Raw genomic sequence first — 22,060 nt, 5'->3', positions numbered from 1 at the left:
TCGGACCACAGCTTCATCAAGCAAAGCTCCAAATTCAACGCACCCCAATGAAAACAAACAAGCACATCATCGAATTCACCAAACCATGTTCCAGCGACATCCTAGCCAATCTACTATCTGAAGCCTTAAAGACCCTCAACAAAAACGACACCAGCTCTGCCACGAACTCCTGGATCTCCATAAACGCAGATATAACCAAATCACTATGCCCCACAGTAAAAAAAAGTAATCAAAACATCCATGAAACAACATTCCCCATGGTACACCCCAGAACTAAAGATATCAAAGCAAACTCTAAGACAAACAGAAAAATTATGGAGATGAAACCCAATGCCGGAACTAAAAGACAAATACAAAACCCTACTTCACAAATACTCAATGGATATCAACACAGCAAAGCGAAACTTTTATACATCAAAGATACATCAATATCAATTCAACCCCAGGACCCTCTTCTCCTACGTCAAGGACCTAATCAACCCAAAGCAGAATGATTCAACCCCGGACAACCCCAACATCTCCAGTGAAAAACTAGCACAATTCTTCAAAGACAAGCTCAACGCCATCATCGCCAAGATACCCCAAGGTAACCCTAACACAACAGAAATACTCCCACTCAACCCCACATGGTCACAATTCATACCTATTGCATCGAGAGAAATAGAACCAATCATCAAAAAAACCAACCCTGCCTCCCACCCCCTAGACCCCATCCCCATCCCAACCCTAAAACTCATAAGCAAGAACATCTCCAAACCCATAACCGACATCATCAACCTATCGCTCGAACAAGGAATATTCCCTGAAAAACTCAAAACGCCATAGTCAAACCAATCATCAAAAAACCTCAACTCGATAAATCCGACCCAGCTAACTACAGATCAGTATCCAACCTCCCGTTCATAGCGAAAATCCTTGAAAAAATGGTCAACAATCAACTAACGGAACACCTGGAAACCTACAACATCCTATAATCCGCACAACATGGCTTCAGAAAACTATTCAGCACCGAAACCCTCCTCCTAACACTCACCGATACCATCCTCAGAGGGCTCGACCATGGACAATCATACCTTCTGATCCTCCTCGACATTTCTGCTGCCTTCGACACTATCAACCAGAAAACACTCCTCATCAGACTCAAAGAAATTGGACTACGAGACACTACAATCAAATGGTTTGAATCATACCTCACAAACAGATCCTACAATGTAAAAATAAACACATCAGAATCCTCCCAAATATCACTCACACACGGTGTCCCACAAGGATCTTCCCTATCCTCCACCCTATTCAACATTTACCTCCTCCCACTCTGCAAATTCCTTTCAGAATCACACTTCACTTATTTTGTATACGCAGATGACATACAAATATTACTTCCCATAAACAAAACCATCAAATACTCCCTAGACAGATGGAACCAACTCAGCTCGAGCATAACTCATCTACTATCACAATTATCACTCTGCCTCAACCAAAACAAGACTGAAATCCTACATATCTCCAATGACCGCCTCTCAGCTCCCCTCAACGTCAATATTCCCAAAAACACAGAGAAGCAACTTACACCATCAACAAAAAATCTGGGAGTAACTATCGACAATGAACTCAACTTCAAGCACCACATCTCGAACATGATCAAAGATGGTTTCTTCAAACTGCAAACCCTAAAAAAGCTCAAACCCCTACTGTACGCCCAAGACTTTCGAACATTCCTGCAAACAATAATCTTTTCAAAACTCAGCTACTGTAACACAATGCTCCTTGGACTCTCCGAAACCACCATCAGACCGCTTCAGGTACTTCAAAATGCCGCCACCAGATCCATCACAAACATAAAAAAGTGCAACCACATTACACCCACACTAAAAGAACTTCACTGGCTTCCCATTAACCAAAGAATTCAATACAAAACCCTCACCCTCATCCACAAAAAAGTAAACAACAACGAGATGAACTGGCTAAACACTGCCATTATCCCATACTCAACACAAAGAAACCTCAGATCCTCAGACACTGGCCTACTCACCGTTCCCAACTCCAAAACAGCCCATCTTACTTCAACCCGCAAACGAGCCATATCCATAGCTGGCCCCACACTTTGGAACTCCCTCCCGCCCACACTTAGAAATGAACCTTCCATCCAAGTATTCAAAAAACAACTCAAAACATGGCTCTTCCAAAAAGCCTTCCCACCAGACACTTAGCCCCCCCTCGAGCCCTACCCTGCCTCGAATTTGAAAACACTAACCGCTGTCACCCTCTATGATCTCCTTCCCACATCCCCCCCCCCCCCCCAAATTTTCCACCCTTGCCCACCTCTCACCTCGCCCTCAAGGACTCCTTCCCAATTAACCTCCCAAAGACAATATTAAAATCGTATTATATAACTTATATTCCCAAGTTGCAATGTTATAACGTTATAATATAAATACCTCACTTGTCTTTTATTACAAGTTACCATGCTACAATGTAAAATATTTTCTATTCATACAAGTTACCAAGTTACCATGTTTCCATGTTACAAGTTTCCAAGTTACCATGTTACAATGTAAAATAAGCAGATATTGTCTTAAACCGATGTGATATCTCGATCAAATGTCAGCATATAAAAACAATTAAATACATAAATAAATAAAATAATGGATTGATGTCATTTGCTATTTTGGAAGTAATCGTAAACCAGGATTGAGTGGCATTTGTGCTATCGGATAAGTCAACATTGACAAGTTGATTTTCTAATTTTAATTGAAGTTCGTCTATTTTGAACGGGGGGTGAAAGTTAAATGTGATTGGCTCTGAACAAGTTTCGATATTCTTAAGTTTGAATGTAATATTAGAATGTAGTAAGAAATGATCCGACCACAGGACTGGGGTGTAGTTTACTGAGGAATCAATTAATATTTTGGTGTTAGTAAAAATTAGATCTAAAATGTGTCCTGCTTTGTGTGTGTTGCCTTGGTGGTTAGTAGTTCAAAACCCAGGGCTGTTAGGGCATCAATAAGGGTTTGGCAAGTGGGTAACCAAGGTTTCACATCGATATGTATGTTAAAGTCACCAAGAATTATAGAGGGTTTGGTGGGATCTAGGTTAGTGACAAAAAATTATATTATTGGTGAAATATTGTGATCTAATAATCCTGGAGGCAAATATAATAAACATATTTGCAGGACCGTTGATTCAAATATGGCAATTTCATATTGGTGCAAAAGGTGTTTTGGAAATAGTTTCATCCTCAGTTTTTTTTTGACAATTAACATGAGCCCCCCCCCCCCCCCCCAACATGAGATTTGTGCAATGTTCTCTCAACCTAGCTTGATGGATAACATCAAGCTAGGCTGAGAGAACATTGCACAAATCTCATCTTTTTAGATGTTATGGAATGCACTCCAAAGGTCATCAAATCTTCACAAGAGAGCACTGTTCTGTTCGTACGTCTCACTTTGAATGTCAAAGTGGCCCCTAACCCCTACACTAATACCTATACCTCACCTTGAGTTACTAGGTATAGGCTAAACTAACCACTGCACAGCACAATCCCCCTTTCTTCCCTCCACAGCCCCCCCCCCCCACTGAACAAACTCCCCTATGTCCCCCTTCTATCTACCCTACAATCCCAGCTTATGCCCCTTTCCAGTCATGCAACTCTAGTCACCTCGCTCACCTTGCTAGAACAACTGTTTCTCCCCCAAATTATCAGTTTTATCCCTTTGTTAATCCGTTATTTCCTGTTAAGTTTGTTATTTCTTGTTACAGCTATCCCCTGATTCTAATATTCTCTGTTACCACAATCCTCTCATGATTTTAATGTATAATGTTTCTGAGTTCTTATGTATAATGTTGTTCAAATGTAAACCGGAGTGAAGGCCAACACTAATACTTCGGTATATAAAAACAAACAAACAAACAAATAAATAAATAAATAAAATAGGTGGGCCTCCCATAGATATATCTAGTGTGAGGGCATTATGGCTTTTTTTTTTTCTCTCTCTCTCTCTGCCCTGATAGCTAGGCTGGCTCTCCAAGAGCTTAAAAACAGCATTTGCATACACATTGCAGCGCAGTATAGCCCTATCACATGACTTTATAGAAATGAAAAAGGTGTAGTTAAAGCCGTGCAATACGGCTTTGCAAAATTGTGAACCCAGCCCACTTGGTCATAAATCACACCCCAAACTCCTCCCTTTCTTCTGATTTGCATCGTACCATGCGTTATGGTGCTTTCACAGGTGTTAAAGGCATTTTTGCACGTGTTAAAGGCGTTTTCGCATGCGTTAAAAGGGCTTAACGCATGTGAAAACGCCTTATAGCAATTTGATAAATGACCCTGTTGGTTTGTTATGACGCTGTCATCATTTTTTAACCAGGTCTCAGTTATAGCAATTAAGTCAGGTTTACAATCGGCTAGTAAATCGGATATTAAAATAGACTTTTTGTTAGGGATTGTGCATTGATCAACAGGAATGACAAGAAGAAACAGTTAGAAAGGAAGCCCTTGAGAGGAATTGACACCACATTACGGTGAATTGCTTTTCTTACTTTGTTTGCCGTTGTATTTGTCTTTGAACTGCTGCGAGGTTTTGTGGTGTATGATCCTTGATAAATACACAGTGAGATTGGAAAAGTATTGTTAGTATGCATGATTTTGCTTAACTGCGATTTATTATTACTCGGGTCAGCACGAAGAGACACACAAAGGGGCCAGCCCCTTTGTTGCGCAGCGCCAAAAGCCCAGTGCCGTACTTATGACCCCCTCAGCGCCCTCGGATGACATCAGAGGGTGGGTCAGCATCTGAGGGGGGAACAGCGCAAGTCGAGTTGTCCCGGAACAGCTTGGATCCCGCGAACATGGCAGAGCAGGCAAAGCAGGCAGGTTTAGCCTCAGATGAGAAGGAGGCAGGCTGAATATCTAGCTAGTATAAATCTAAAGATAATTATAACGTTCCTATTTTTCTATTTATATGAAAGAACAATTTCACAAAATAATAAACTCACTTTTGTCGCTCAAACATTCGTCCTTCTCTTCCTGCCACATTAAACTTAGATATTCCTTGTATCAGGGATGGTCCTTTTAGCTTCTCTCTAGATATATATATCTGTGTATCCAGTACTTGGCTTTTTGTAAAGTATTGTTGTTGCTATCAACAGTTTCTCTGTCATTTGACAGCATTTCTAATAACTTTTCAGCATAGCGTGTATTTCACATGATCTTCACTTTATTTGATGAACCACTCTAAATTTTCAATTTTCCATTGTTCATCAAGACTAGGGATCACAACCACTCACACACTAGCATTAATCCTACTAATTGCTGTACTAATACACAGAACAGCATCAACTTTATATTTAAACTTCCCTCACTATTACCTTACCTTTAGCAGGAACCTACCATCATACATTCAGTCATTCACAATACTTCCCTATTAGTGTGAATGTTCTTTCATTACTTATTTGGGGTTTATTCTACTTTTTATAGGCCTAGAAATCAGAGGACCTCGACAGCACCTCTGCTTACTTAGACTTCTGGCTCACAACTGTTGGATTCTATAACTGCTTTTCCTTTTTCTGAGCTTAGTAGATCCCTACTTTTGCTGATGTCACACTATTAAATAGTAATATGCGTTGTCTACTAGCTATTTTTACTTTGTATTATCAAGAGAATTTCTATCTTGGTTTATTATTTTCATCCTTAGAAAATTTTTGATACATCTTTTATTAATCAAACTGTCTTATTTCTCCTTTTAATCCTGTGCTGTGGCTTAGAATCGTATACCTGCACTCACCTCTTCACTGGTCCTTAGGGAAGCAGTCGTCAAGGCTCCATGGTTACCTCCTTATTTTTTTAGATGTTATGGAATGCACAATTCCAATTAGGGATGCATGGACCATGCCTATTTAATTAATTTCCTTACCATTTACAGACTTAAATTTTCTCTAAACCCACTAAAATATTTCTTATATTTATTTTTAACTTTTCCTGCATTTCTCTCCCTCCAAACTCCTATACAGTTTGCACAATCACTCAGTTAAACTACAAATTCAAAATTATTCCTAATAATTAAACTTAAGCCCTAAAGTTTCAATAAACTTTTCCTATATTTTACAAACCTTTTTCCCAAGTTTCACATGTTATTTTATCTCTAAATGATTAGAATTCTCAACAGAGCAATTTACATATTTAAAACTGTTCCTGGGACTGTGGAGCTAGTCCCAGTCAGGTGGCTGAGTCTCTTTATATGATCACCACTGTTGTTGCCTTTCAAAAGTATTTTATTTTATTAAAAATTGGTAGCCCTCCCTTCCCACTTAAACGCGGGTGTTTGCTGACATCACTGATCATGTCAGTCTACTGCCACAACAGCGGCCTGCATCGGGATTCTAGTCCACCAATGCCCACTGCAATATTTTTTTTAATTTTTAAATTACATTTCTTCCCCTTTTTATTTCCATCCTTCCCCTCACCCTTAAACCACTCTCCTTTCCCCCCTTTAAATTAGATATCTTCCCTTTCCCTCCTTCTCCCAACTCACCCAGCAGCTCCAGAAATCCTCCCGACACCGCCTCTGAGGTCCTGTACGCAAAAGGGGAAGGCCGCCGGCAGCAGTTACGATATTCAGCTCAGCTGACCACTGCCAGTCATCTGATCCCTCCCTCGCTGGTTTCTCTCTCTCACTTCGCTCCTGAGGCTTCCCTTCTCTCAGCTCGGCTTCGTCCCACATCAACGGGACTCTCCCTTCTCAGCAGCACTGCCCGTCATAGCGTGGCGGCTCCTCCTCCAAACCCTAAACTGCAGCCCTCCCACAACTAGTTGGCTCACTATCCAAATTGCTGGCCGACACAGCTCCAGCATCTCCTCACTCTCCCTCTTCTCTCAATTGCGGCTCGACTACAAACTGCGGCCCTTCCCCAAAACCCGGCCACCCCTTTTTTCAATTCGGCCTGCCTACCTCGACCTGCCTGCAAATCGCTGCCCTGAACTTGGGCCCTCCTACAACTCTCTGCCCGCCCCTCTATCTCCCGTGGCAGCACCAGGCCCGAATCAGCCCTGCTGATCGGCAACAGGGCCAACAGCGGCAGTAGCAGAAAAAAAAACTTAAAAAAAAAAAATCGCCGACACTTACAGCACCCTTCTACACCAAGGTAACTTCTTTTTTAAATTTTATTTACACAAGGAAATAGGGCCGGTGCTAGCTTTTTTCTGCCCTGTGAAAAAAATTACTGTGCTCCCCCCCTCCCCAGATTCATTCAGTATCTGTCCCAGGCCCATCAAATAAAGCCCTACTCCAGAATCCATGGATAGGGAAGGGTATGAGGACTACCCTAGGTATACCTTACAGCCTCGCACACATGCCACCTCCCACCCCACACACACAACAACAACTTATACAGACACACACAAAGTATGCATTTATAATAAATTTTACATGAAAAAGAACGTTCAAAAGTACGGTCTTCTGAGGCAATAATAACACTTACAATATATATTATATTTACATGCACTCCTGTGGTGCGAACCAGAAAACTGTAAAAAAGATACTTGGAACTCCTATGGAATTAGATTTTTTGTAATGCATATTGGGTGTGGGCTTAGCCCTCAGAAATTCATGAATAAACGGAATAACCATTACAATATAGTAAAGCTCCCATACAAAAACAACCCTAACAATCTTATCTATGAAAATGCAACACTGCACATATTACACCAGGCCTTAGAACACAAATAAAAACTCTTATTAGGAAACTAGGATGGTACAGATCCCTATACAGAAATTATATGCCAGCAAAATACCTCAACTCGATCACATATGCAGGACACAGAGACCCTGACCAAATACATAATAAAGAGATCAGGAAGTATAAACAGAAATGTGCTGGGAAGAATTGAACCGGAACCCACAACAAGTCAGCCTCTATATGCAGAGCAACAATGGAAAAATAGAACATAAGAACATAAGTTATCCCAGGACAAGCAGGATGGTAGTCCTCACATATGGGTGACATCGGTAATGGAGCCCTATGACGGAAAACTTTCTGTCAAAGTTTCTAAAAAGCTTTGACTGACACTGGCACACTGAGTGCACTGAGCATGCTCAGCATGCTATGATCCCTGCATCCACAGGGGTCTCCCTTCAGTTTTCTTTTTTCCACTCTGCTGTAAGCATAGCGGTTGGAGCTCTGTGAGAAATCCTAACACTTTTTTCCTCATAAAAGATTTACATTTTTACTTCACAAACACCTTTCCCTGCATAGGTCTCCCTCCACGTTGGCTTAATTCGACGATCGGTGAGTACTAGGTCATATTTTTTCGGTCGGTTCCTGTCACCTTTCTGGCTGCCAACCGACTGCGGTCTCCCCTCCCCCTTATTTTTCAGTTAGTCACACACAGCCTGCAAGTGTCCCTCTGTGACACTCTGCTTGGCAATTAGCGCTAGTGGGACAGGGACTTCCATGATTGCCGGTGCCGTCACTGCCCTGGTAGATTCAGGTCCTTTATTTTCCTCGCTACCTTCGCGCAGTAGATACCCCATCTATGCCAGGCTGTTTCCATCGATGCCAGGCTGTTTTCCATCGATGGGCATCAATGCCAGGCTGTTTCCATCAATGCCAGGCTGTTTTCCATCGATGGGCATCAATGCCAGGCTGTTTCCATCAATGCCAGGCTGTTTTCCATCGATGGGCATCGATGCCAGGCTGTTTCCATCGATGCTAGGCTGTTTTCCATCAATGGGCATCGATGCCAGGCTGTTTCCATCGATGCCCATGGCCATACCGCAGATATTGTCGGCGCCCACCTCCATACATCGATGATCTCGACACCCACGTCGTTCCCATCGGCATCTTCTATGTTTTTATGGATGCGGTCATTGACTCTGTCAATGCCCATATCATTTTTTCCGAAACCAGCGATATTTTCGATTACAGACAATGCCGACAAAACACCGCCACATAATGCAATGTTGATTCACTACAAAATGACAGCCTCTAGCTTGCTAATCACCCATATGTGAGGACTACCATCTTGCTTGTCCTGGGATAAAGCATAATTGCTTACCTTGTAATAGGTGTTATCCCAGGACAGCAGGATGTAGTCCTCACAGAACCCACCCGCCACCCCGCAGAGTTGGGTCCGATACGTTTTATTATTTTCTTTTATATTTTCGCTTACGCATAATGCTACAAACGAGACTGAAGGGAGACCCCTGTGGACGCAGGGATCATAGCATGCTGAGCATGCTCAGTGCACTCAGTGTGCCAGTGTCAGTCAAAGCTTTTTAGAAACTTTGACAGAAAGTTTTCCGTCATAGGGCTCCATTACCGATGTCACCCATATGTGAGGACTATATCCTGCTGTCCTGGGATAACACCTATTGCAAGGTAAGCAATTTTGCTAAAATGCCATACTGGGTCAGACCAAGGGTCCATCAAGCCCAGCATGCTGTTTCCAATAGTGGCCAATCCAGGCCATAAGAACCTGGCAAGTACCCAAAAACTAAGTCTATTCCATGTTACCATTGCTAATGGCAGTGGCTATTCTCTAAGGGGCGGATTTTAAAAGGAGCGCGAATAGCCTACTTTTGTTTGCGCTCCAGGCGCAAACAAAAGTACGCTGGATTTTAGTAGATACGCGCGGAGCCGCGCGTATCTGCTAAAAACCTGGATCGGCGCGCGCAAGGCTATGGATTTTGTATAGCCGGCGCGCGCCGAGCCGCGCAGCCTACCCCTGTTCCCTCCAAGGCCGCTCCGAAATCGGAGCGGCCTTGGAGGGAACTTTCCTTTGCCCTCCCCTCACCTTCCCCTCCCTTCCCCACCCGCCCGGCCCTGTCTAAACCCCCCCCTTACCTTTGTTGGGAGATTTACGCCTCCCAGAGGGAGGCGTAAATCCCCGCGTGCCAGCGCGTACCCGCCCCCAGGGCCGCGACCTGGGGGCGGGTACGGAGGGCGCGGCCACGCCCCCGGACCGCCCCGGGCCGTAGCCACGCCCCCATACCCGCCCCCAAAACGCTGCCGACACGCCCCCGAAACGCCGCGACGACCGGGCCCGCCCCCGACACACCCCCTCGGAGAACCCCGGGACTTACGCGAGTCCCGGGGCTTTGCGCGCGCCGGGAGGCCTATGTAAAATAGGCTTCCCGGCGCGCAGGGCCCTGCTCGTGTAAATCCGCCCGGTTTTGGGCGGATTTACGCGAGCAGGGCTCTGAAAATCCGCCCCTAAGTGAACTTAATAGCAGGTAATGGACTTCTCCTCCAAGAACTTATCCAATCCTTTTTTAAACACAGTTATACTAACTGCACTAACCACATCCTCTGGCAACAAATTCCAGAGTTTAATTGTGCATTGAGTAAAAAAGAACTTTCTCCGATTAGTTTTAAATGTGCCCCATGCTAACTTCATGGAGTGCCCCCTAGTCTTTCTACTATCCGAAAGAGTAAATAACCGATTCACATCTACCCGTTCTAGACCTCTCATGATTTTAAACATCTCTATCATATCCCCCCTCAGCCGTCTCTTCTCCAAGCTGAAAAGTCCTAACCTCTTTAGTCTTTCCTCATAGAGGAGCTGTTCCATTCCCCGTATCATTACCATTCTTCATAAAACATTAAATAATAAAATTAAGAAATATAAAACATCAATCATAATAGGAAAATCATATTTATAAAAAGAATACATATTTCAAACCAGTTAATGAATAGAATATCCAAAATTTCCCAAACACCAATAAAATATTTCAAAACATCTGATGAATAAAAACTCCAATAATTAAAAAATGTTCTATTACCCCGTCAAAAAAATAAATATTTTGAAAGAGAAGAACCATCAAATTACATATAATAATTGGAACTAATAAGGATTAAAAAATCTGCTCTCCCTACCTGTGATCATTTCCAGTCACCCTGAGTTTGTCATGGATTGGGGGAGGTAGGGCCACACAAATTTTATCTTCTCTCTCTCTCTCACACACACACACACACTAACATTAATTCTCTCACACATTCCCTCTCTCTAACGTACACAGGCTCCCTCTCACTAACAGATACGTGTGTGTGGGTGTGTTTGTACCTGTGACAGTCTTTAGGTGACACATAGGCTCTCATAGGCACACAAACATACACAAGTACACAGGCTCTCACACAGACACATTCACAGGCACACGGGCTCTCACACAATCACACACACATGAACACAAATATAGGCTCTCAGACACACACTGGCTCACTTGCTCACATATACATACAAGCTCACACACATACATACATGTTGTCTTCAGGTTATGGTGGGATGAGCTCCACCTTGGCCCCTCCGGGCCTCTTGTCGTCTTTGTGCCGAGGTGGGATGAGTTCCACTATGGCCCTGTGGGTGCTCTGTTGGGATGACCTCTACCATGGCCTACTGATCTTCCTGCTGGCTTTGGGGGGGGGGGGGGGGGGAGGGAGCAGAAGCTGTGCACAGGTGCACGCACAACTGAAGACCCGGGCCTCTCACTTTCAGCCACTAGTGGGTTGAGCGCTGGCAGCCTGCAGAGTTTCTCTTTCTTCGGCCGCTGACTGATTAGGCACCATCGATGATCCCGCAGCCTCTCTTGCTCCCACCAACCCATCATGCCCCCCCAAGTGTGCTGCCCCCCCAGGTGTGCCACCCCCTGCAACTGCAAGACATGCACACCTAGTTGCACCGGGCCTGCATGGAAATGCCTTTGAAAATTGCCCTCCCTGTGCAGATGTTTAGTGCTGGATGCCTGACAGCTGCCTAAATGTTGGAGAGAAAATAGTATTTAGACAGTTTGAAAATAGCAAGCCTAAATTTAGACACCTCAATTTTAGTTTCCTAAAGTTAGATGAATTTTAGGCCCCTAGGTTCAGTTGAAATTTTTTTTTTAACTTTAGGATCCTAAAATTGGAACACCTAGATCAGGTGCTGAGCTTTCTTTGAATATTGGCCCAATTGTTACTATGTGTCCAATGCTGTTAGCTCAGCTGCTCACCTCTTTAAAGTCCCATAAGATATTCTGGGAGATGGGGGATCCATGCTTTGGGCAGTACTTCATTCCTACATATGTCTGATGTTCAGGTACTTCAGCACACAATTCGGTCACAGAATTAAATCGGATTTCTTTGTTTGATGTGTACTCAAAGAACTATACAAAGATAAAGATGTTAAATCAGCAAACATTTATATAAAGGACCAACAATCAGTTAGACCAATGGTAATGCTAGGATTTTTCACCCTCTGATATGTATTTTTTAAGTGAATACTTCTAATATTTCTGAATTATATCTCAATATCACACCTCTATTGAGAAATTACTACTTACCAGATAATTTCCTTTTCTTTAGGACACACAGATGAATCCAGAACAAGAGGGTTATCCACCTCTACCAGCAAATGGAGACCGAGCAAAGCTGACATCAGCCCACCAGTATTCTCTGCAAAAGCCAACTGTGGACAGACTAATAAAAACTTTATTAATAATAGATAACCATTTCAGTACTCAGCCAACAAGAAACACTGAGCTCAGACAGAGAATAAAAACATGATATGCCATACTGGAACAGCTCAGTTTCCAACAGTGGCCAATCCAATTCAAGTTACTTGGCAAGTACCCAAACATTACATAAATCACAAGCGACTATTGCTTATTACCATAATAGCAGTTTATGAATTTTTCCTCTAGGAACTTATCCATACTTTTTTTTTTTTTAACTCAGTTACATTAACTGCTGTAACCACATCCTCTGCCAATGAATTCCAGAGCTTAACTGTGCGCTGAGTGAAAAATAATTTTCTTCACTTTGTTTTAAATTAGCTACTTGCTAACTTCAGGGAGTGCCCCCTGGTCCTTCTATTATCTGAGAGAATAAATAACTGATTTACATTAACTTGTTCAAGTCCTTTCATGATTTTGTAGACTTCTATCATATCACCCCTCTTCTCCAAACTGAACAGCCCTAACTTCTTTAGCTTTTCCTCATAGGGCAGCCGTTTCATGCCCCTTTTCATTTTGGTTGCCCTTCTATGCACTTTCTCCAGTGCAGCTATATCCTTTCTGAGATGCGGTGGCCAGAACTGCACACAGTATTCAAGGTGCAGTCTCACCATGGAGCAATACAGAGGCATTATGAAGTCCTCCATTTTATTTTCCATTCCTTTCTTAATTCCTAACATTCTGTTTGCTTTTTTGATTGCCACAGCACACCGAGTGTTGCGACCGCGGCCTCAAGGCCTTCAGATCCTGTTGCGACCGCGGGCTTCGGATCCTGGTGCAGGCACGGCCTACAGCTGGTGGTGAGGACACGGAGGCGTGGTCGCTAGCACATGGGAGAGCATGAGCCCCTGAATCATGGCATGACTCAAGGAGGAGCCCCAAGACACATCGTGGGAGGTGAGAGCATTCAAGCATGGGCGGAGCAGGAACAAGCAGGACTGAAACTGAGACAAGGAACACGGAACAGGAGCCAGGCAGGATCAGCCCTCCGCTGGACCTACACACACCAATGAGACCCAGCAACGCAATACTGGTCTCAGTAGCAGCCCTCCAGCCACTCGAAAGCCCTTTCAGACCCGCCGCTTGGGAACAACGAGTGCGTGAGGCCAGACGGAGGCTGATGGCAGGAACAAGATGAAGACGTGGAACTTGAAATGACTCAGACGAGGACTTGGAATTTGGAATGACTCAGGTGGGCAGTCCCTCAGGGCGCCCTACACAGCCTTCCGTGGGCTGCTCACGGACCACTCTGTCCACTTGCACGCCCTACACAACCTAGGAAGGCTGGTTGCGAACTACGCGGGACCGAGACAAGCACCAGAAGGGGATCCAACCAAACGAGGCTCCAATGACCGGAAGCAGGAACCGGATCCATACGGATTTACCCTCGGGGTGGCCATCTGGAGGACTCGAAGAGCTGGCAGACTCGGAACTTGGAAGACTCGGAACTTGGAAGACTCAGAACTTGGAAGACTCAGAACTTGGAACACTTGGAACACACGGAACTTGAAACACTTAGAACACAGGATCATCAGGACTTCAGATCGACAGGACATCTGGAACTAGGACACCTGAACATCAGGTCAAGGCAACGAAGGAGCTCCGACGAAGAACAAGACCAGGAACATGAAGACACGGAACAAAGAACCATGTCGGACACATGAAGACCACGAAGGATCTGGACCGGCAAGGAAAAAAAATGGACAACCATGATATCCGATCCAAAGGCCCTGAGGAACAGGATCTGAGCCCTTTTATAGGGCTGAAGCAGGAAGTGGACTGAAGAGGACTTCCGGTGGGGCCTCGGGCTTTTCCCGCCACTGGCCCTTTAAATATCTTAAAGAAGAACGTGCCAGCCCCTAGAGGAGGGCCCAGGGAGGAGCAGGACCACAGACAGCAGCATCCCTGCTGTGCAGACAGAGGAGCAGGCCCCGACGGCGGCATTAGGCCGTGAAGAGAAGCGGACCCGGCGGCGGCTCAGGGCTGCAATGAAGGAAAGAGCAGCGGCGGCACTCCTGCCGCTTAAGATGGGTCCCGACGTTGGCTAGGCCGCAAAGAGGGAATCCTTGCGGCGGCCTCCTGCCACACAAGGAGGAACGTCGGTGGCACGAGCAGGGCCACGAAGAAGCGTCAGCAGCATCCGGCTGCACAGGCAAGGCCCCAAGGAGCGGCGAGTGGTGAAAGGAGCAACACGGCAGCCCAGGCCATGCGAAAGCAGAGTCTGGCAGCATCAGCGCTGGAATAGCGGAAAGTGGGGGCCTGCTCGTGGGATAGGCTCTGCGAGCAGGATCACAACACTGAGCCGACAATTTCAATGTAATATCCACTATAGAAACAGAAATGGTGGCAGAAGACCAAATGGTCCATCCAGTCTGCCCAGCAAGCTTTCACACTTTTTTTTTTCATACTTTTCTGTTATTCTTGTCCCTTTAAATAACTTTTTTGGTTCTATTTCCCTTCCACCCCCACCATCGTAGATAGCAGTGCTGGAGCTGCATTTGAGTGAAGTATCCAGCTAATTTGTTTGGGGTAGTAACCGCTGTAATAAGCCAGCTTCTCCCACGCTTGTTTATCCAGCCTGTGAATTCAGTCTTTGTTGGTTGTGGCAGTGGCAGTGGGCTGCGTTGGATATGTATTCTAAGTGAAGTGTCAGGCTTGATTTGGGGTAGTAACCGCCGTAACAAGCAAGCTACACCCATGCTTATTTTTTTTACCCAGACTATGTAATTCAGTCCTTGTTGGTATATGTCTGAATATAAAACATCTTTTCTTCATTCCCCCTGCCGTTGAAGCAGAGAGCTATGTTGGATATGCACTGAAAGTGAACTATCAGGCATTTTTGGTTTGGGGTAGTGACCGCCGTAACAAAGCAAGCTATTCCCCTGCTTTTATGTGGATGCAAATCCTTTTTTCCACGTTTCCTCTTGCTGTTGAAGCATACAGTAATGTTGGAGTCGCATTAACCATGTGTATGTTTATTGAATAAAGATATTCATCTCCAGGTAGTAGCCGTCATTCCCGCAAGCCACCCCCATGCTTCTTCTCTTCATTCACATCCTCTAGACTTTATTGATCCACAGTATTTATCCCACGCCCCTTTGAAATCCTTCACAGTTTTGGTCTTCACCACTTCCTCCGGAAGGGCGTTCCAGGCATCCACCACCCTCTCCGTGAAGAAATACTTCCTGACATTGGTTCTGAGTCTTCCTCCCTGGAGTTTTAAATTGTGACCTCTGGTTCTGCTGATTCTTTTGCAAAGGAAAAGGTTTGTCATTGTCTTTGGATCATTAAAACCTTTCAAGTATCTGAAAGTCTGTATCATATCACCCCTGCTCCTCCTTTCCTCCAGGGTGTACATATTTAGATTCTTCAATCTCTCCTCATAAGTCATTTGATGAAGACCCTCCACCTTTTTGGTCGCCCTTCTCTGGATCGCCTCCATCCTGTCTCTGTCACTTCGGAGATACGGTTTCCAGAACTGAACACAGTATTCCAGGTGAGGCCTCACCAAGGACATGTACAAGGGGGTAATCACTTCCCTTTTCTTACTTGATATTCCTTTCTCTATGCAGCCCAGCATTCTTCTGGTTTAGCTATCGCCTTGTCACATTGTTTCGCCGACTTCAGATCATTAGACACTATCACCCCAAGGTCTCTCTCCTGCCCCGTGCACATCAGCCCTTCTCCCCCCAACGAATACAGTTCATTTGGATTTCCACACCCCAAATGCATGACTCTGCACTTCTTGGCATTGAATCTCAGCTGTCATATCTTCGACCACTCTTCCAGTTTCCTTAAATCCCGTCTCATTCTCTCCACTCCTTCCGGCGTGTCCACTCTGTTGAAGATCTTAGTGTCATCCACAAAAAGACAAACCTTACCTTCTATCCCGTCCACAATGTCGCTCACAAAGATATTGAACAGGACCAGTCCCAACATCGACCCTTGCGGCACTCCGCTCAACACCGCTCTCTCTTCAGAGTAAGTTCCATTTACCATCACACATTGTCTTCTGTCCGTCAACCAGTTTGCAAACCAGGCCACCACCTTGGCACTCACTCCTAAGCTTCTTATTTTATTCACCAGTCTCCTGTGCAGTCTCCACGTTACATTTCATCCTGTGCAGAACTGTATCAAAAGCTTTGCTGAAGTCCAAGTAGATGACATCGAGTGCTCTTCCTTGATCCAATTCCTTGAATACCCAGTCAGAAAAGTCTATCAGATTTGTCTGACAGGATCTTCCCCTGGTGAATCCATACTGCCTCTGGTGAAGCAATTCTTCCGATTGTAGATAGTTCACTATTCCTTCTTTTAACAGCGACTCCATTACTTTTCCCACCACCAAGGTGAGGCTAACTGGTCTGTAGTTACCAGCCTCTTCTCTGTTTCCACTCTTGTGAAGCGGGATCACCACCGTTCTTCTCCATCACTCGGCACCACTCCCGTTTCTAGGGATCTATTGAACAGGTCACACAGTGGACCCACCAGCACATCTCTGAGATCCCTCGGTATCCTGGGATGAACCTCATCAGGCCCCATGGCTTTGTCCACTTTCAGTTTCCCCAGCTCTTCCCATACATTCTCTACTGTAAATGGAGTTACATCTACTCCATTCCCCTCTATTTTCTTGTTAACTAGCGACGGTCCTTCTCCAGGGTCTTCTTTAGTGAACACAGAACTGAAGTATTCGTTTAATATTTCTGCCATTTCTTCGTCTCTCTTCACCTTTCAATTTCACTATACCACTTTGAACTTTTCTCCTTTCACTGATGTATCTGAAAAATGTTTTGTCACCTTTCTTTACCTCTTTGGCAATCCTTTCTTCCGCTTGACTTTTTGCTTTCTTAATTACTTTCTTCGTTTCCCTCAGTTCCACCAGATACTCTTCCTTGTGATCCTCCCTTTGGGATCCTTTATATTTCTTAAATGCTGTTCTTTTAGCCTTTATTTTGTCAGCCACCTCCTTGGAGAACCAGATAGGTTTCATTTTTCTTTTGCTTTTCTTTACTTTTCTAACATAAAGATTAGTTGCCTTGGTAATTGCTCCTTTTAGTTTGGTCCACTGTTGTTCCACATCTCTCGCGTTCTCCCAGCCTTCTAGTTCTTCCTCCAGGTACTTCCGCATTTCATCAAAGTCTGTGTTTTTGAACTGCAAAACTCAGGTCCGTGCTCTTCTTTTCCGTATCCTTTTTGTGACATTAAACCATACCGTTTGATGATCACTGGTGCTGAGGTGGGCGCCCATCTGGACATCAGTGACATTATCTCCATTAGTGAGCACTAAATCAAGTATAGCTCCCTCTCTTGTGGGTTCCATTACCATTTGTTTGAACAAAGCTCCTTGCAGAGCATCCACTATTTCTCTACTATTGTTAGATTCTGCAGATGGGATTCTCCAGTCACTTCTCCCTTCTTTCCCATCTTTTGGATGTCTTCAACCAGATCTCTGTCAAGCTCTTCCTTTTGGTTTGGAGGCCTGTAAACCACCTAGATTTCTTTCCTGGGTGGTAACTCCTAAGAAAGAACCCAACATTGTGTAACTACAGCATGGGTATTTTCCCTCTATTCATCACTTTGCACTTGTCCACGTTACATTTCATCTGCCATTTGGAAGCCCAGTCTTCCAGTCTCACAAGGTTCTCCTGCAATTCATTATAATCTGTTTGAGATTTAACTACTCTGCATAATTTTGTGTCATCCGCAAATTTGATCACCTCAGTCATCGTACCCCTTTCCAGATCATTTATAAATATATTAAAAAGCACCAGTCCAAGTACAGATCCCTGATGCACTCCACTGTTTAACTTTTTCCACTGTGAAAACTGACCATTTAATCCTACTCTCTGTTTCCTGTCTTTTAGCCAATTTGCAATCCACAAAAGGTCATCACCTCCTATCCCATGACTTTTTTGTTTTCTTAGAAGCCTCTCATGCGGGACTTTGTCTAATGCCTTCTGAAAATCCAAATATACCACCATCTAGCGGTTCACCTTTGTCCACATGTGTATTCACCATATCAAAAATGTAGTAAATTTGTGAGGCAAGACTTCCCTTGAGTAAATCCATGTTGGCTGTGTCCCATCAAACCATGTCTATCCAAATGTTTTGTGATTTTATTCTTTATAACAGTTTCTACGATTTTTCCCGGCACTGAAGGCAGGCTCACCGTTCTATAGTTTCCCGGATCACTCCTGGATCCATTTTAAATGCAACAGTTACACTGACCATCTTCCATTATCCAGGTTCATTGAATGATTTTAATGATAGGTTACAAATTAATTGAAATGGGTCTGAAATTTAATTGTTTAGTTCTTTCAGAACCCTGGGGTGTATTACCATCCAGTTCAGGTGATTTACTACTCTTCAGTTTGTCAATCAGGCCTACCACATCTTCCAGGTTCACCGTGATTTGGTTCAGTTGATTTGAATCATCACTCATGAAAACCTTCTCTGGAACGGGTATCTCTCCAACATTCTCTTCAGTAAAAACTGAAGCAAGAAATTGTTTAATCTTTCTGCGATGGCCTTATCTTCTCTAAGGGCCCTTTTAACCCCTTGATCATCCAAAGGTCCATCTGACTCCCTCGCAGGCTTTCTGCTTCGGATATATTTTAAAAAGTTTTTATTGTGAGTTTTTGCCTTTATGGCCAACTTCTTTTCAAAATTTCTCTTAGCCTGTCTTATCAATGTCTTACATTTAACTTGCCAATTCTTATGCTTATCCTATTTTCTTCTGATGGATCCTTCTTCTAATTTTTGAATGAAGATCTTTTGACTAAATTAGCCTCTTTCACCTCACCTTTTAACCATGCCGGTAATCGTTTTGCCTTTCTTCCAGCTTTCTTAATGTGTGGAATACATCTGATCTGTGCTTCTAGGATGGTATTTTTTTTAACAATGTCCATGCCTGTTGCACACTTTTTCCTTTGTAGCTGCACCTTTCAGTTTTTTTCTAACTATTTTTCTCATTTTATCAAAGTTTCCCTTTTGAAGGTTTAGCACTAGCGCCAGTTATTAATTGAAATTTGATCATATTATGATCTCTCTCACCCAATCCTGTACTCCATTAAGAATTAGATTTAAAATTGCTCACTCTCTTGTTGGTTCCTAAACCAATTACTCCATAAAACTTCTTTTATTCCATCCAGGAACTTCATCTCTCTAGTGTGCCCTGATGTTTCACTTACCCAATCAATATTGGGGTAATTGAAATCTCCCATTATTACTGCACTACCAGTTTGGTTAGCTTCCCTAATTTCTCTTAGCATTTCACTGCCCGTCTCACCATTTTGGCCAGTTGGACAGTAGTATACTATCACTATTCTCTTCCCCAAAACACAAGGGATTTCTACCCATAAAGATTTGATTGTGCATTTAGTCTCATGCAGGATCTTTATCCTGTTGGACTCTATGCCATCCCAGAAATAAAGTGCCACATCACCACCAAGATGCTCCTCTCTGTCACTGCGATATAATTTGTACCCCAGTACTATGTCTCTGAGAAGCCATTTAAGTCTATATCATTATCCATTGCTATAGACTAATTCTCCCATCTTACTTCTTACACTTCTGGCATTAGCAGACAAACATTTCAAAGTGTGTTTTTTGTTTGTATTTACATTCTGCTTTTCAGCTGACAGAAATAAACTGAAATCTTTTAGCTCAGGTGAGTTTTTAATTATAGGCAATTGGACTACTTTTCTTATTATTGAAACCTCTCTGTTGGGATGCTCTAACTCCAATGCTTCATTAGTATCCTTTGAAGATACCCCCTTCTAAACCAAGCGCTGCTGAGCGAACATAAGAACATGCCATACTGGGTCAGACCAAGGGTCCATCAAGCCCAGCATCCTGTTTCCAACAGTGGCCAATCCAGGCCATAAGAATCTGGCAAGTACCCAAAAACTAAGTCTATTCCATGTTACTGTTGCTAGTAATAGCAGTGGCTATTTTCTAAGTCAACTTAATTAATAGCAGGTAATGGACTTCTCCTCCAAGAACTTATCCAATCCTTTTTTAAACACAGCTATACTAACTGCACTAACCACATCCTCTGGCAACAAATTCCAGAGTTTAATTGTGCGTTGAGTAAAAAAGAACTTTCTCAGATTAGTTTTAAATGTGCCCCATGCTAACTTCATGGAGTGCCCCCTAGTCTTTCTATTATCCAAAAGAGTAAATAACCGATTCACATCTACCCATTCTAGACCTCTCATGATTTTAAACACCTCTATCATATCCCCCCTCAGCCGTCTCTTCTCCAAGCTGAAAAGTCCTAACCTCTTTAGTGTTTCCTCATAGGGGATCTGTTCCATTCCCCTTACACTGTCGGCTTTCCTCTTTGTTCTAGTTTAAAAGCTGCTCCATCTCCCTTTTAACAGTTGGTGCCAATGCCTGGTTCCATCCTGGCTAAGGTGGAGTCCATCCCTTAGGAAAAGTCTCCCACTTCCCCAAAAGGTTCCCCAGTTCCTTACAAAACTGAATCCCTCTTTCTTGCACCATCGTCTCATCCATGGATTGAGACTCCGGAGCTCTGCCTGCCTCTGGGGACCTGTGCGTGGACAGGAAGCATTTCAGAGCATGCTACCCTGGCGGTTCTGGATTTCAGCTTTCTACATAAGAGCCTATATTTGGCTTCCAGAACCTCCCTCCCACATTCTACTTTGTCGTTGGTGCCCACATGTACCATGACAGCCGGCTCCTCTACAGTACTGTCTAAAATCCTATCTTGGTGACATGTGAGGTCCACCACCTTCGCACCAGGTAGGCATGTTACCAGGCGATCCTCATTCCCACCACCTACCCAGCTGTCTACATTCCTAATAATTGAATCACAAACTGTGAGGGCTGACCTAATCCTTCCCTCCTTGGCAGTAGCCCTGGGAGACACATCCTAGGTGTGAGAGGACAATGCAGTACATGGAGAGCAGGTCCTTGCTACAGGATCATTTCCTGCTGTACAAGGTTAATGCTCTCCCATCATGAGACCTTCCTCCTCCAAGGCAGCACCAGGGTTGCCAGACTGGAGTTGAGACTTGGCTACTATGTCCCTGAAGGTCTCATCTGTTATGGTTTGTGGGTATGTGGACCCTTGGCCCGAGGTGAGAGTTGTTACTATCTGTGGGGAGGAGCTGATGTAATGACGTAGGCCAACCCGCGGACCAGGGAAGCCCGAGTCAGGTCTCCAGTGATGACTATGCTCAATCCTGAGGAGCGGGAAGCACTGACAGTCTCTGTATAGCACGGAAGCCCTGCTCTGAGGAGCAGGGAAGTGCTGACAGTCTCTGTATAGCCTGTAGGCATGACCCCGAGGAGCAGGGAAGCACGGACTGTTGCGCCGGAGGTGGACCCTTGGGTCGAGGTAGGTTTGACGCAGCCCGTAGGTAGGGACCTACGGGTCCCCACCGTCGGCAGGTGGAGTGGGCTGCTGACGCTTCACCAATACCAGCCCTCGTTCCCCGCATGTTGGGTGCCGGGGCCGGAATGACTTAGGTGGGCCTCCTTATGTTGTCATCGATGAGAAGGTCAAGCTCAGCCCAGAGACAGCAGGAGAGAGATGGTACAGTCTCGTACTG

At 44.3% G+C, this 22,060-nt stretch overlaps 1 protein-coding gene across 5 annotated transcripts in view; it reads right to left on the bottom strand.

Annotated features, from left to right (window-relative positions):
* GALNT4 (polypeptide N-acetylgalactosaminyltransferase 4) overlaps nucleotides 1-22,060 on the bottom strand; it is a 400,871-nt gene that overhangs the window by 81,164 nt on the left and 297,647 nt on the right. For all 5 annotated transcript variants that reach the window (XM_029589960.1, XM_029589962.1, XM_029589959.1 and 2 more), the window contains one exon: nucleotides 11,985-12,137. In XM_029589960.1, the coding sequence (XP_029445820.1) occupies nucleotides 11,985-12,137 (153 nt within the window). The remainder of the gene's footprint in view (nucleotides 1-11,984; nucleotides 12,138-22,060) is intronic.

This window comes from Rhinatrema bivittatum, chromosome 2 (assembly GCF_901001135.1).
Source record: "Rhinatrema bivittatum chromosome 2, aRhiBiv1.1, whole genome shotgun sequence".
NCBI lineage: Eukaryota > Metazoa > Chordata > Amphibia > Gymnophiona > Rhinatrematidae > Rhinatrema > Rhinatrema bivittatum.
Note: the sequence above shows the minus strand (reverse complement) of the source record. Positions and strands in the feature narration are given on the sequence as shown.